The sequence below is a fragment of the Phyllobates terribilis genome, unplaced genomic scaffold (assembly GCF_046119375.1).
Source record: "Phyllobates terribilis strain yellow unplaced genomic scaffold, ASM4611937v1 Scaffold_2__4_contigs__length_985480577, whole genome shotgun sequence".
In the NCBI taxonomy this organism is placed as follows: Eukaryota; Metazoa; Chordata; class Amphibia; order Anura; family Dendrobatidae; genus Phyllobates; species Phyllobates terribilis.
This window is the reverse complement of record NW_027362762.1, coordinates 514,559,062-514,574,507: the sequence shown is the minus strand read 5'-3', so window position 1 is coordinate 514,574,507 and position 15,446 is coordinate 514,559,062. Positions and strand designations below refer to the sequence as shown.

At 44.7% G+C, this 15,446-nt stretch overlaps 1 protein-coding gene across 1 annotated transcript in view; it reads left to right on the top strand.

Moving 5' to 3' along the window:
- Nucleotides 1-15,446, top strand: part of LOC141252847 (angiopoietin-2-like) — a 169,395-nt gene that overhangs the window by 123,435 nt on the left and 30,514 nt on the right. Inside the window, exon 7 of the mRNA XM_073670606.1 lies at nt 4,048-4,214. Within this exon, the coding sequence (XP_073526707.1) occupies nt 4,048-4,214 (167 nt within the window). The remainder of the gene's footprint in view (nt 1-4,047; nt 4,215-15,446) is intronic.

The following is a 15,446-nucleotide window of genomic DNA, read 5'->3' as shown; positions in this document are numbered from 1 at the left end:
CATTTTTATTACTTACTGCAAAGTCAAAAAGTTTACATACATTTAATAAGTATTTGGTACCATTGCCCTTAAACTGAATAACTTGGGTCAAATGTTTGGGATATGCTTCCACAAGCTTCTCACAACAGTTGGTCGGAATTTGGGCCCATTCCTCCTGACAAAACTGATGTAACTGATCCAGGTTTGTAAGTTGCTTTGCTCACCCCAGCATTTTCAGCTTTGCCCATAAATTTTCAATAGGATTGAGATCAGGGCTTTGTGATGGCCACTCCAAAACATTGACTTTGTTACCCTTAAGCCACTTTGTTACCAGTTTGGCAGTATGCTTTGGGTCATTGTCCATTTGGAAGACCCATTTCCGCCCAAGTTTTAACTTCCTGGCTGATGTCTTGAGATGTTGCTTCAGTATTGCCACTTAATCTTCTTTTCTCATGATGCCATCTATTTTGTGAAGTGCACCAGTCCCTCTTGCAGCAAAACAACTCCATAACATGATGCTGCCACCCCCATGTTTCACAGTTGGAATGGTGTTCTTAGGCTTCCAAGCTTCTCCCTTTTCCCTCCAAATGTAACGATGGTCATTATGCCCAAAAAGTTCAATTTTAGTTTCATCAGACCACAGGACATTTCTCCAAAAAATAAGGTCTCTGTTCCTGTGTGCATTTGCAAACATTAATCTGGCTTTTTTCTTTTTCTTTTGGAGTAATGGCTTCTTCCTGGCAGAATGGCCTTTCAGCCCATATTGATACAGTACTCATTTCACTGTTGCTATTGACACAATCTTCCCAGCTTCCGCCATCATCTTCACAAGGTCTTTTGCTTTTGTCCTTGGGTTGATATGCACATGTCGGACCAAAGCACGTTCATTTCTGGGACACAGAACCCGTCTCCTTCCTGAGCTGTATGATGGCTGGACATTCCCATCTTGTTTGTATTTGCCTATAATTGTTTATACAGATGAACAAGGCACCTTCAGGTATCTTGAACTTTTACTCAAGGATGAGCCACACTTGTGCAAGTCCACAATTCTCTTCCTTATATCCTGGCTTATTTCTTTAGACCTTCCCATGATGCTACACAAAGAAGCAGTGTGTTTCAGGTGTGCATTAAAATACATCCACAGGTGTATCTCTAATTAACTCAGATGTTGCCAAAAAAGCTTTCAAACACATGACATCATTATATGGACAGTCCAGAATGGTTAAAAGACATAGTAATCTTAGTGTATGTAAACTTTTGAATTTGCAGTAAGTAATAAAAATGCCTTCAAACATTCTCTCTCTCATTATTCTGGCATTTGGCGAATATTAAAAATTATGGTAATCCTAATTGACCTAAAACGGGAAAGGTTTATTTTGATTTCATGACAGATATTGAGAAAAACATGCATATGTGTCTTTTTTATATAGTGTATGTAAACTTCTGGTTTCAACTGTACTCTTTGAAATATATAATTTTATGTCGCCATATTTTGAGAGCCATAAGTTTTGCTATTTTTTATCAGCGGACCTTATTTTCTTCATGACAAGAGGTTGTTTGTATTGGTATCATTTTGTGGTATATACTACTTTTTGATCATTTTTATTACACTCTATAAAAGGCAAACTAAGCAAAAAGACAGCAACTCAATTTTTTTTATATATTTTTAAAAGGTTATTCACTAGTTGCTGGACAGTAAGAGCAGTGCTGCTGGGTGCCAAGGTGTCACGCAAGGTGTGGGAAAGACTTAGTGCAACACAAAGGGAAGAGGGAAAGGGAGCCCAGACTCTAGGGAAAGGGGAGAGTGGAGACCTCCTAGGCTGATCTAATATTACCCTGTCTGCACTAACATCCCTATATTGGTTCTTCACCAATCGCCGCACGCGAACCTCCTCCTGTCTTTCCCTGGTGTTTGGCCCTGGTTAGGGAAGGGAGGGGGATGAGCGCTAGTCGATCCCCACTGACAACTAAAGACAACAAGGGGGAACAAACAAGGGAAGATAGCTTAGCTTTTAGTTGACTTCAGAGATATGAACATCCGTCCTCATAGTTCCAGAGAGGAAGAAGTAATGCACTTGCTCCGAGCCTTCACAATGGATAATGTGAGTATCATCGGCACCTCCCTCTAGCAGACAGCGGGTATTTATACACCCAGACCAGGGTGTTAATTAGCAAGAGGAAGGTAGCCGCTGGGTCCTAGAAAGACAGCCTCTAAGAAGTTGTCTGTAATGCCAAATGAAGAGAACTCCTGTAATCAACTGCAGGGGGACTGTCTGTCACTTCTGACATACCCATGACACAAGGTGATTGTGATCCTAAAGGATTGAAAACAGCAAAATTTAAAACAACAGTTCGGACAGGAGCTGACTTTGAGGAGAGCAGGTAACTGCTTTGTAGAAATCAATGGGCTGGAGAGAGCTGATTGGTATGTTAAGAGTTTATTTCTTTGCTGGAAGGTAACTACTTTGCACTCATGGACAGAGTAAGAGAAGGCACTAGTAGCCAAGCTCCATTGAAACCAGTTACACACTATGAAAGATTAACGCTCTTACATTAGGAGAATAAAAGACGATTAAAGAAAAAATTTCATGCTGTCAACCCAATTAATGCAGTTTAATAACTTGATACCCCTTTAAGTACGGTTCACTATTAAGTATAATTGAAAAGATATGTTCATTATTTTGGCAGATACAATCACTAAAATACCAAATATTATATAGACTTTAATTTTTGCTACTTTTGCAACAAAAATTACTTTAATGAAAACAACTTTTTTGCTGTCACCTTTTTGTTGGTACCATTTTTCAGTACATACAACTTTTTCATCACAATATATTTCCTTTTTTTAGTAGAAAGGATGAACACAAACATTAAATCTGGAATTGTTTTTTAATTCAATTGTTTTACGGAGTTCACGATGCAGCATATTTGACATGTTAACTTTATTCTGTGGGTCGATAACTGTGATACCCACTTAATATCATGAAGGGTTTTTATCTTAATTATTTTTGTACAAGAAAATGGTTTTGTTTTTTTAAGATTTTTTAGTGTTCATCATATTCAGAAAGCCCTAACTTTTTCATTTTACAGAGCTGTATGATAGCTTGTTTTTGAGCTGTAGTTTTTATTGGTACCATTTTAAGACACACACAACTTTTTTATCACTTTTTATATGATTTTTAGTGAGGAAATCTTAACAAAAACAGCAATTCTGGCATAGTTTTTCAGATTTTTGTTTACTGGCATTACTCATTCACCATATTTTACAGTATGGGTCATTACAATTGCAGTAAAAACAAACGTGTTGTTTTTGCAAGTTATTTTTTTTCATACATAAACCACTTTTTATAATTAAACAGTTTTTTTTTACACTTACAAGTATTGTAAAAAAAAAAATTAAGTCCCACAAGAGGATTTGAACATGCTGTTTTTTTATCACAATGATAATATATTGTATTATTTATGTAGTGCTATATATTATCAAGCCTGTCAATGCTTGATTAACAGGTAGCCTAATAGACCCCCCACCACTTGCAGAATTTGATAGACTGAGGTATATAGCAGATGTGGAGGCCATTGTTACACTTTAAATTGCCATAGCAACCATAGGCACTCTGTGATTGTGCTGTGGTGGTACCAATCGGCTGACAGAGGGAGTAATCTATCTCTGAGCATTTTTTTATGAATTTTCTTTTTTTTCTACTCTTTGAGAACCCCCTTAGGGAGGAAGTCCTAGCCATGTTAAAAGCTAGTATTCAAATAGTATGCTATTATGTAAATATGCAAATCACATATGATCAGTCACAAGATGACCCCGGGGAAAAAACAGTGCGGAATCTTAACAATGAGTACATTAAACACTATTAGATTTCCTAGATTTTAACTTCATTGCTAGTTTTTCACTTTGCCTGTACAACTTCTTTAATGGTCTTCACTCAGCATTTTATTGAATACTCCAAAAATGGTCAAATTAAATCAAAAGAATGAAGATTTATTTTAATTGCAGATGTCAAAAATGAAAAATGAGAAAAACTTTTCTGACAATTAACATTTCGTAATCTTTTACAGGGTTTTGGGTCTCCCACTGGTGAATACTGGTTAGGTAATGAATTTGTTCATCAATTAACATCTCAAGGTTCATACACCCTGAGGATCCAACTACAGGATTGGGATGGGAATGAAGCTTACTCTATATATGATGTCTTCTGTTTGGATAGTGAGGGAAATAATTACAGGTGAGTCATTAATATTACATTGATTCAGGCTGGTAAATGGCTCATTTATTATAAAAGATGGCTTGCAAGTAGGGCTCTGATTTAAATTGTTGCATTATGTGTTGCTCTGTAATATCTGATATTGTTCTTAACTAGTGTTGAGCGAGCACTAAAATGCTCGGGTGCTCGAAGCTCGGGCCGAGCTCGCCGTGATACTCGGGTGCTCGACCCGAGCAACGAGCCCAATGTTAGTCTATGGGAGACTCAAGCATTTTTGCGGTGGCACCCCCGGCAGTCTTTTAAAAGCCTAACAAGTGCCCAAAACGATAGTGACAGTGCTCAAATGACATGGGGACAGCATGGGGATCGCCCCAGGAAGCATTTCTGACCCCAAGGTCACTGCTGTCAACAACGTGGTCAGAGGTATTAAGCCACTTTTACAGGCTCACAATAAAACGAAAGTGAAACTTTTTTCCTGTGAAATATGTTAAGGAACATCCTTTCCAGGGAAAAGACTTGTGTATAAGTTAAAATAAATGACCAAAAACAAAAATACTCCTCCACACATTCGGCTATGTTCACAAGTAGCATTTTTTATGCGTTTTTGCACTTTTGTATTGCTTTCAACTATGACAAATGCATTCACCGGGAAATGTCATTTTAACATTTTACAACCTTATCTGGCCATGTGCTGTGTGACACATGCATAAAGTGCTGAAAAGACATGGGAACAGCATGGGGAAGACCCCTGGAAGCATCTCTGACTCCCAGGTCACTGTCTAAAAGTGTGCCCATCATAAGTGATCCTTGCCGCATCAGAAGATGCAGACTTGCAACTATCCCCATGCAAGTTCTAGTCCCAGGGCAGTGTTCAATTGTACCTCCCCCATTCCTTGCAATACAAGCGCAAGTATGCAGCCTGCCACCCACCCACCCCCAGGCTGCAATACCATACTGCTTGCTTGCTTGAACTTGAAATTGGGCCTTTTAGGCATGTGGAGGCGGAATCTGGCCACCACGTCATGGCTGTGTTGGCGGCCTGGAATCCATACTCAGTCCCCAGCCGCCCGGCGGCCGGGTGTCCATACTCAGTCCCCAGCCGCCCCACGGCCGAGTGTTCACACGGTCCCCAGCCGCCCCCATTTCTCCTTGGAACATCCCCCCACACACTTTTCTTAGCCCGGCCTGCTTTAGGCAGCATTGGACGAGCCCACCAGAGAACCAGACTCCTCCGGTGGGCCCTGACTTCTCCATCGGTGGAGTTGAGAGTGCCAAGGTGAGGAGCATGATGATGATGACAGAAGTTAGCATCCGCTATGTTTTCTTTTAATGCAAGTGTAAGTGTGCAGCCTGCCACCCACCCACCCCCAGACTGCAATTCATACTGCTAGCTTGCACTTGAAATGGGGCCTTTTAGTTTAGAGGAGGCCGAAGCTGGCCACTACCTCATGGCTGCTTCGGCAGCGAGGTATCCATACTCAGTCCCCAGCCGCCCCTATTTGTCCTGGTGTGCCTTATACATAAGATTAAGCGCGTATACCAAAACATTACCTGTGCCCTTCCAGTGCATTTAGTGGGAAGGAGAGCCTATTCCGCTGTAGTGTGTGCATGCCAAACCCCTGTTCATGGTACATGCGAAGATGCCTCCCACCTTGCACCTGTCGTTGCAGACTTGCAACTATCCCCATTCAAGTCCTTGTCCCAGGGCAGTGTTCAATTGTACCTCTCCCATTCCTTGCAATGCAAGCGCAAGTATGCAGCCTGCCACCCACCCACCCCCAGGCTGCAATACCATACTGCTTGCTTGCTTGCACTTTAAATTGGGCCTTTTAGGCATGTGGAGGCGGAATCTGGCCACCACGCCATGGCTGTGTCGGCGGCCTGGTATCCATACTCAGTCCCCAGCCGCCTGGTGGCCGGGTGTCCCCTTCTTGCTCCCCAGCCTCCAGGGGGTGGCCGGGTGTCCATACTCGGTCCCCAGCCACCCCTATTTGTACCGGTAACCTTTCCCACACTTTTCTTAGCCTGGCCTGCTTTAGGGCAGCATGGGCCGAGCCCACCGGACTATCAGACTCCTCCAGTGGGCCCTGGCTTCTCCATCTGGGGAGTTGAGAGTGTCAAGGTGAGGAGCATGATGAGGATGATAGAAGTTAGCATCTGCTTTGTTTTGTTGTAATGCAAGCGCATGTATGTAGTAGCGGCTAGGCCTGAGGAGGTCAGCGTTTTGGCGCATATCCTAACTCCTCCGAGGATTGCTGGATGTTTTCCTGCTACTATCCAAGTTCTATGACTCCCGTTAAAACAAAGCTTCAGGTGATAAATGATGGATGAGGTAGTGGCAAAGGAGAAAGAGCAGGAGGAACAGGGACCATTCACATCAATATCAGGCCAGTCAACCAGATATGGCTTGTAGGATATGTTTCTGTAACAAAAGGAGCGGTTCGGCTACACAGTTATAGGGCATACAGTGAGTGCAATGCCTACCAAAAATTTCGAGGCACTCCAATGCCCCTTGGAAGTGACATGGAGGTCAGAGGGCGTTAACTAAACCTTTTTTTCCATTTATAGCAACTGGGTCTCCTGTGCACTGTTGGCCTAAGCAGGGAATGGAATGCTTTCCAAAAATTATGAGGTACTGCAATGCCCCTTACAAGAGCCATGTGTGGCACCCCAGGGGTCTGGTCACCACAGTAATAGAGATTACGTCGGAGAGCAAGTGGGAGGTTTCCTGGTCAGGATCCCTTAAACATGCAAGATCCTCCTGCCCCAGTCCTGGGAGGGGAGAATTCTGCCCTTATAAACTGGATCTGGGGTGGGGTTGAGTGAGTCAGAGAACAGAGAAGAGTCAGAGTCAGAGTGAGAGCAAGGGAAAGTAACAGCAAGGAGCTCTGTAGGAGCTAGGAGCTAAAGACGAGGGGCTGGAAGCTGAGCAGAGCTCGCCCTGGCAGAAGACAATAGGAACTGGACACAGGAGTCCGAAGCTGTGAGGACTTATATATCCAGCAGCAGAAACCAGCCGGCAGGGGATTTCAGGTCCTCTGGCCATAGAAGCCCGGAGGCTCAGTCACAAGCAAGGGACCAGCACCGACGTCGTGGAGCGGAAGCTAACAGAAGGCCCCAAGTCACCAGCCATACGGGTGAGCACTACACCGTACACTCAGGGACGTGGGCTACTTCTACCCGCTTACAGCAAGGTAGCCAGATAGAGTGCAGACAGACGGGGAGGCCTACAACTCCACCTGGCCAGGGGAACTCCTGCTTGCTCACAGACTGACCAGGCCTCTTATGCTAGCCAGTACTCCCGGGAGGGTCTACCTTATAATCATCAGTAAAGACCCTGAACTGCACTGCAAAGACTCTGAGTCATTCCTGCTGCGCTCGTGCACCATCACCCCCATCATCCACATTCACTGCCCTGAGGCTATACTCCTCCCGAGGGGAGTTATCCCATTTTATGCTGCGCACACAACACCAGCCTCAGCGGTCTGCCTCGCAGCGGTGGTACTCCCTGACCGCAATCCACGGGTGGCGCAGTCGGACAATTAACCTCAAAACCTAAGAAAGATTGCCACTGGTTTGACCAGCCTGAGCCACGGGACCGGGTCACCGCCACGGAGACTACAGACCCCAGAGACCCGGCACCGGGTATCCCACACACGTGTACACACGGCCCAGGGGGCGCGTCACATGCAGTACAGCATATTACAAACATAAGTCCCATTATTGGGGAGTGGGTGTCCCATAGTATTTGCTTATGCCTTGCAAGCAAAAGCTGCCAAAAATTAGGACGGAGCAACTTGCAATGCCCCTTACCAGAGCCATGCTGTACAGCATATTACAAACATAAGTCCCATTATTGGGGAGTGGGTCTCCCATAGTATTTGCTTATGCTTTCCCAGCAAAAGCTGCCAAAAATTAGGACGGAGCAACTTGCAATGCCCCTTACAAGAGCCATGCAGTACAGCATATTACAAACATAAGTCCCATTATTGGGGAGTGGGTCTCCCATAGTATTTGCTTATGCTTTCCCAGCAAAAGCTGCCAAAAATTAGGATGGAGCAACTTGCAATGCCCCGTACAAGAGCCATGCAGTACAGCATATTACAAACAAAAGTCCCATTATTGGGGAGTGGGTGTCCCATGGTATTTGCTTATGCTTTCCCAGCAAAAGCTGCCAAAAATTAGGACGGAGGAACTTGCAATGCTGGCACCCTGGTGGTATAGTGGTGGTGGAGGCTGAGGATAAGGAGAAGAAGATTAAACAGCCGAAACGAGGAAGCGTATACCCATGTGTGGGTGTGATGCGGTGCATGTGAATAGACCTCCCGAAATAACACAGTGGATTTGACTTTATGTTACTCTGCTGTCATTTGGTGGTGATGAGAAGTCTGGCCCAATCCAGCCCTTGTTCATTTTGATAAGGGTCAGCTTGTCAGCATTGTCAGTTGACAGGCGAGTGCGCTTATCAGTTATAATTCCCCCAGCGGCACTAAAAACACGCTCCGATAACACGCTAGCGGCAGGGCAGGCCAGGACCTCCAAGGCGTACAGAGCGAGTTCATTCCAAGTGTCCAGCTTGGATACCCAATAATTAAAATGCACAGAGGAATCACGGAGGACGCTGGTACGATCGGCAAGGTACTCCCTCACCATCTTTTGAAACTTTCCACTCCTTGTGAGAGTACCCCGCGCCTCAGGGCCTGTAAGCTGGGCGGGTGTCAGAAAACTGTCCCAGAACGTTGACAGTGTTCCCCTGCCTCTGCTGGATTGGAGTTGCATCTCTCTCGCCTGTACGCCTTGGTTGGGCAACGAACTGTGACCTCTGCCGCTAGCGTGTTCAGATGGGAATTTTTTTAAGAGTTCTGCAGCAAGGGCCTTCTGGTATTGCCCCATTTTTGTAGACCTCTCCACCTCAGGAATAAGAGAGTGAAAGTTCTCCTTGTAGAAGGGGTCTACAAGTGTCACCAACCAGTAATGACTGTCACCCAACATTTTGACAACGCGAGGGTCACGGTTAAGGCAGCGTAACATAAAGTCAGCCATGCGTGCCAGACTGGTAACGGGCAAGATTTCCGTGTCCTCACCAAGATGATGACTGACCATGCTCTCCTCCTCCTCCTCCTCTTCCTCCTCCCCCCTGTCCTCAGGCCACCCACGCTGAACCGACGGTATGACACTTGTACAGGTACTACCGTCTACAACGCATGATAGCAGCTCCTGTTCTTCCTCCTCCTCCTCCTCCTCCTCCTCCTCCTCTCCCTCATTGTCCCCCAATGCACGTTGGGATGAGATGAGGCTGGGCTGTGTGTAATCGCCCGCTACGGCTTCTTGATCCATCTCATCATACTCTGGCTGCAATGCCTCCTCTTTAATTCTCTGCAGAGAGCGTTGCAAAAGACAGACAAGTGGGATGCTGACACTAATGATGGCGTCATCGCCACTCACCATCTTGGTGGCCTCCTCAAAGTTTGTCAGGATGGTACATATGTCAGACATCCAGGTCCACTCCTGAGGTCTTATGTGTGGAGTCTGACCTGAATATCGACGGCCTTGTTGCAGCTGGTACTCCACAACTGCTCTCTTCTGCTCACAAATCCTTTGCAATATGTGGAGGGTAGAGTTCCAACGCGTGGGGACATCACACACCAGTCGGTGTGCCGGAAGCTGCAAACGCTGCTGCAACACAGCAAGGGCGGCGGAAGCTGTAGCTGACTTGCGAAAATGAGCTGACAGGCTGCGTACTTTCACGAGCAGATCTGGCAACTCGGGGTACGATTTAAGAAACCGTTGAACCACGAGGTTAAGCACATGAGCCAGGCATGGTACGTGTGTGATCTCACCTCGCCTCAGAGCCGCCACCAGGTTACGGCCATGGTCACACACGACCATGCCAGGATGTAGGTTCAACGGTCTCAGCCACAGATCTGCCTGCTCTTTCACAGCTGTCCACAACTCACAAGCAGTGTGAGGTTTATCACCTAAGCTTATGAGTTTCAGCACAGCCTGTTGCCGCTTGGCGGAGGCAGTACTGCAATGCTTCCAGCTTGTAACTGATGTGGTGATATCTGAGATGGAGGCTGAACATGAGGAGGAGGAGGAGGAGGAGGATGCGCAGGAGCTGTACACTGTGGGGGCAACTCTGACTGACATAGGGCCCGCAATCCTCGGTGTGGGGAGGATGTGTTCCGTCCCAAGGTCCGACTGGGTCCCGGCTTCCACTATGTTTACCCAGTGTGCCGTCAGAGAGATGTACCGTCCCTGGCCACAAGCACTTGTCCACGTGTCCGTTGTCAGGTGGACTCTCCCAGTAACTGCGTTGTTGAGGGCACGGCAGATGCTTTGGGACACGTGCTTGTGTAGTGCGGGGATGGCACACCGGACAAAATAGAGTCGGCTGGGGACCGAGTACCGAGGGACGGCCACCGCCATAAGATTGCGGAAGGATTCCGTCTCCACCAGCCTAAAAGGCAGCATTTCCAATGCAAGCAGTCGTGAAATGTGCGAATTTCGGACTGTGGCCTGTGGGGCGTTAGCTGCGAATTTCCGCTTTCGTTCAAAGGTCTGGGACATGGACAATTGAACGCTGCGGTGGGACGAGGACGTGGACGTTGATGCTGTTTCTTGAGATCATGTGCCTGATCATGCTGGTGGTGGTCAGGCTGGTAGTTTTGTCACCCCTGCTGATGCTGGCATGGCAGGTGGAACATATGGCCTTTTTGGGGTTATCAGCAGAGTCTTTAAAAAAATTCCAGTCTCTGGAAGACCTACCGCTTGTACTGGCAACGTCCCTCGTGTTGGTGTTACGGGGAACGGTTGCCTGCCTTCTGTCTGCGGCCACCACACTGCTTCTTCCTGCCTGTTGGGGTACTCTGCCTCCCTCCCCCTGTGTGCTGCTGGCCTCCCTCTGCATGTCCTCCTTCCACGTTGGGTCAGTTACTAGATCATCTACCACCTCCTCCTCTTCCACTTGCGTACCACGATCCTCCTCCTGACTTCCTGGTAATTGGGTCTCGTCATCGTCCACCTCTTGTGACAGATTGCCAACGTCGACTTCCTGTGGCCGTGGGTGTTCAAATATTTGGGCATCGCAACATGGGATCTCCTCTTCCACCACTTCAAGCGTATCAGGCGAGGGGCCCAAATATGGAAATGGACCAGTGAACAGCTCTTCAGAGTGTCCAAGTGTGGGATCACTTGCTGTCTGACGACACTCGGCATGGTGGGAGGAAGGAGCATCAGGGTGAGGAGGAGTATGCGGTCGAGACTCACGGCTACTAAGAGTTGACCGTGTGGAAGACAGACCGGAGGTGGTGGTGCCCAGGTAACTGGAAGTATTGTCTGCTATCCAATTAATAACCTGTTCACACTGATCAGTTCTCAATACTGGTGTTGTTCTGTCCTTCCCTAGTAATTCGGTCAAGAAGTGGGAGCGAGAAGATGTGGCTGTTGGTTGTGGCACATTTTCACCTTGGCCACGGCCCCGTCCTCTGCACGAACCATCACCAGAACGTCCACTTCCACGTCCCTTGCCACACGCCTTGCCCATTGTAAAGGAAGTAAAATAGCTTACACTTGCACTATCAATGGAAAAAGGGTAATAAAGAGTAGATTAGAACCGTGGAAGAGGAAAACCACAGTTATTGTTTACTGGGGTATAACACACTTTTTTAAATAGAGATATTTGCGGCTGAACAGTGAGCGACACACTCAAACTCCTTTTTTTTTAGATACCAAAGGCCCAAAACTGGATAGTACAGCGATTTGACCCGTGGAACTGCGAAACCACACTGGGATGTTGGGCCTACACAAGACTATTTTCAACAGATATATTTTTTTGTCACAACAGTCAGGAGACACTACTGTTTTTCTTTACGGAAAAAACTACCAAAACCTGAATAATAGAGATTTTTTACCGTGGAACAGCAAAACCACAGTTATAATTTACTGGTGTATACCAGGCTTTTTAAAATATATATATATTTGCGGCTGAACAGTGAGCGACACACTCAAACTGTTTTTTTTAGATACAAATGGCCCAAAAGTGGATAATACAGAGGTTTGTACCGTGGAACTGCAAAACCACACTTGTATTTCTCGGGCCTACACCAGACTATTTTCAACAGATATATTTGTGTCTGAAAAATCAGGGAGACACTATTTTTTTTTTTTTACAGCAAAAAATGCAAAAAGCAGGATAGTAGAGATTTTTTTACCGTGGAACAGCAAAAGCACACTTCTGTCTCTCTGGCCTACACCAGACTATTTTCAACAGATATATTTGTGTCTGAAAAATCAGGGAGACACTATTATTATTTTTATACTGCAAAAAATGCCAAAAACAGGATAATAGAGATGTTTTACCATGGAACATCAAAACCACAGTAATAATTTACTGGTGTATACCAGGCTTTTTAAAATATATATATATTTGCGGCTGAACAGTGAGCGACACACTCAAACTGTTTTTTTTAGATACAAATGGCCCAAAAGTGGATAATACAGAGGTTTGTACCGTGGAACTGCAAAACCACACTTGTATTTCTCGGGCCTACACCAGACTATTTTCAACAGATATATTTGTGTCTGAAAAATCAGGAAGACACTATTTTTTTTTTTTTTACAGCAAAAAATGCAAAAAGCAGGATAATAGAGATTTTTTTACCATGGAACAGCAAAAGCACACTTCTGTCTCTCTGGCCTACACCAGAGTATTTTCAACAGATATATTTGTGTCTGAAAAATCAGGGAGACACTGTTATTATTTTTATACAGCAAAAAATGCCAAAAACAGGATAATAGAGATGTTTTACCGTGGAACATCAAAACCACAGTAATAATTTACTGGTGTATACCAGGCTTTTTAAAATATATATATATTTGCGGCTGAACAGTGAGCGACACACTCAAACTGTTTTGTTTAGATACAAATGGCCCAAAAGTGGATAATACAGAGGTTTGTACCGTGGAACTGCAAAACCACACTTGTATTTCTCGGGCCTACACCAGACTATTTTCAACGGATATATTTGTGTCTGAAAAATCAGGGAGACACTATATTTTTTTTTTTTACAGCAAAAAATGCAAAAAGCAGGATAATAGAGATTTTTTACCATGGAACAGCAAAAGCACACTTCTGTCTCTCTGGCCTACACCAGACTATTTTCAACAGATATATTTGTGTCTGAAAAATCAGGGAGACACTGTTATTATTTTTATACAGCAAAAAATGCCAAAAACAGGATAATAGAGATGTTTTACCGTGGAACATCAAAACCACAGTAATAATTTACTGGTGTATACCAGGCTTTTTAAAATATATATATATTTGCGGCTGAACAGTGAGCGACACACTCAAACTGTTTTTTTTAGATACAAATGGCCCATAGAACTGCAAAACCACACTTCTATTTCTCTGGCCTACACCAGACTATTTTCAACAGATATATTTGTGTCTGAAAAATCAGAGGCACACTTTTTTTTTGGGGGGGGGGCACCAAAAGGTTAATAAGATGGGTATTTGTACATTGTGAAGGAAAAAAAAAGAGGATTTAGATAAAAAAAAAGGATTTTTCCTGGCCCCCGGGACCTGGAGCTAAGTCCAGCAATTTCAGCAACAGGAGCAGCACACAGGACTGTAATGCAGCGTTTGCTGGTATAACCACTGCGTCTCCTATACAGCCTGCCTGCCTGCCTGCCTGATATACCTGGGAAGGATATTAGTCCTGAGAAGGACTGTTTGTTTGATCTGGCAGCCTTTACAGACCCTACACTAACTATTTTGCAGGATATATCTCTCCCTAAATCAGCAGCGCTGTCCCTACACTGTCTGATCCGGAGCGACTGTGTCCAAGATGGCGGCGCCCGGTTTTAAATATTCGAGGTGACGCTGTGCGGCCAGCCAATCACTGTAATGCCCACAAACAACATGGCTGCGGCATTACAGTGACTGGCTGGCAATCCCTGCATGTTCATTGGCTCTGTAAAGAGCACCAAACATGCAGGGCGGAGACCCGAGCTCCCGCCCGAGTAACTCGGAAATGCTCGGTGCTCGCCGAACATCCCGAGTAGCGTGATGCTCGGGCGAGTACCGAGCAGTGTCGAGCATGTTCGCTCAACACTATTCTTAACCCCTTTACCCCTGAAGGTGGTTTGCACGTTAATGGCAAGGCCAGTTTTTACAATTCTGACCACTGTCACTTTATGAGGTAATAACTCTAGAACACTTCAATGGATCCCACTGATTCGGACTTTGCTTTTTCGAGACATATTGCACTTTATGATAGTGGTAAAAGTTCTTCGATATGACTTGAGTTCATTTGTGAAAAAAATTGAAATTTGGAGAAAATTAAATTTTTTTTACAATTTTCAAAATGTTAATTTTCATGCCCTTAAATCACAGAGATATGTCACACAAAATAGTTAACCCTAGAACGCATGACCATAAAAATGGGTATTTTCAAAAAAGAGTTGTTATACCGAAAATGCCTGTAACATAAAAATAAATGAACAACTGGAAATGACAAACAACTATATACCTGAGGAATACCTAGAGTTTCAAAATTCTAACTAAAGTAATATTGCAGAAAATAGAAAACAATTAACAGGGCGGGCCTGCGAGGCCCCAGGTATGCGTTCTAGGGTTAATAAATAACATTTCCCATATGTCTACTTTACATCAGCACAAATTTTGGAACCAAATTTTGCCTTTATGACATAAAATACCCAAAAGTGACACCATTCTAAAAACTGCACCCCTCAAGGTGCTCAAAACCACATTCAAGAAGCTTATTAACCCTTCAGGTGCTTTACAGGAATCTTTGGAATGTGGAAGAAAAAAATGAACAATTAACTTTTTTCACGAAAATGTTATTTTAGACACAATTTTTTTTATTTTCGCATGGGTAACAGGAAAAAATGGACCCCAAAATTTGTTGTGCAATTTCTCCTGGGCACACAGATACCCCATATGTGGGGAAAAACCACTGTTTGGGCGCACGGCAGGGCTCAGAAGGGAAGGAGCGCCATTTGACTTTTTGAATGTAAAATTTGCTTGAACAATTAGCGGACGTCATGTTGCATTTGGGGAGCCCCTGATGTGCCTAAACAGTGGAAACCCCCCACAAGTTACACCATTTTGGAAACTAGACCCCTCAGGGAACGTATCTAGATGTGTGGTGAGCACCCTGAACCCCCAGGTGCTTCACAGTTTATAACATGGCGCCGTAAAAATAAAAAAATCTAACTTTTTCAACA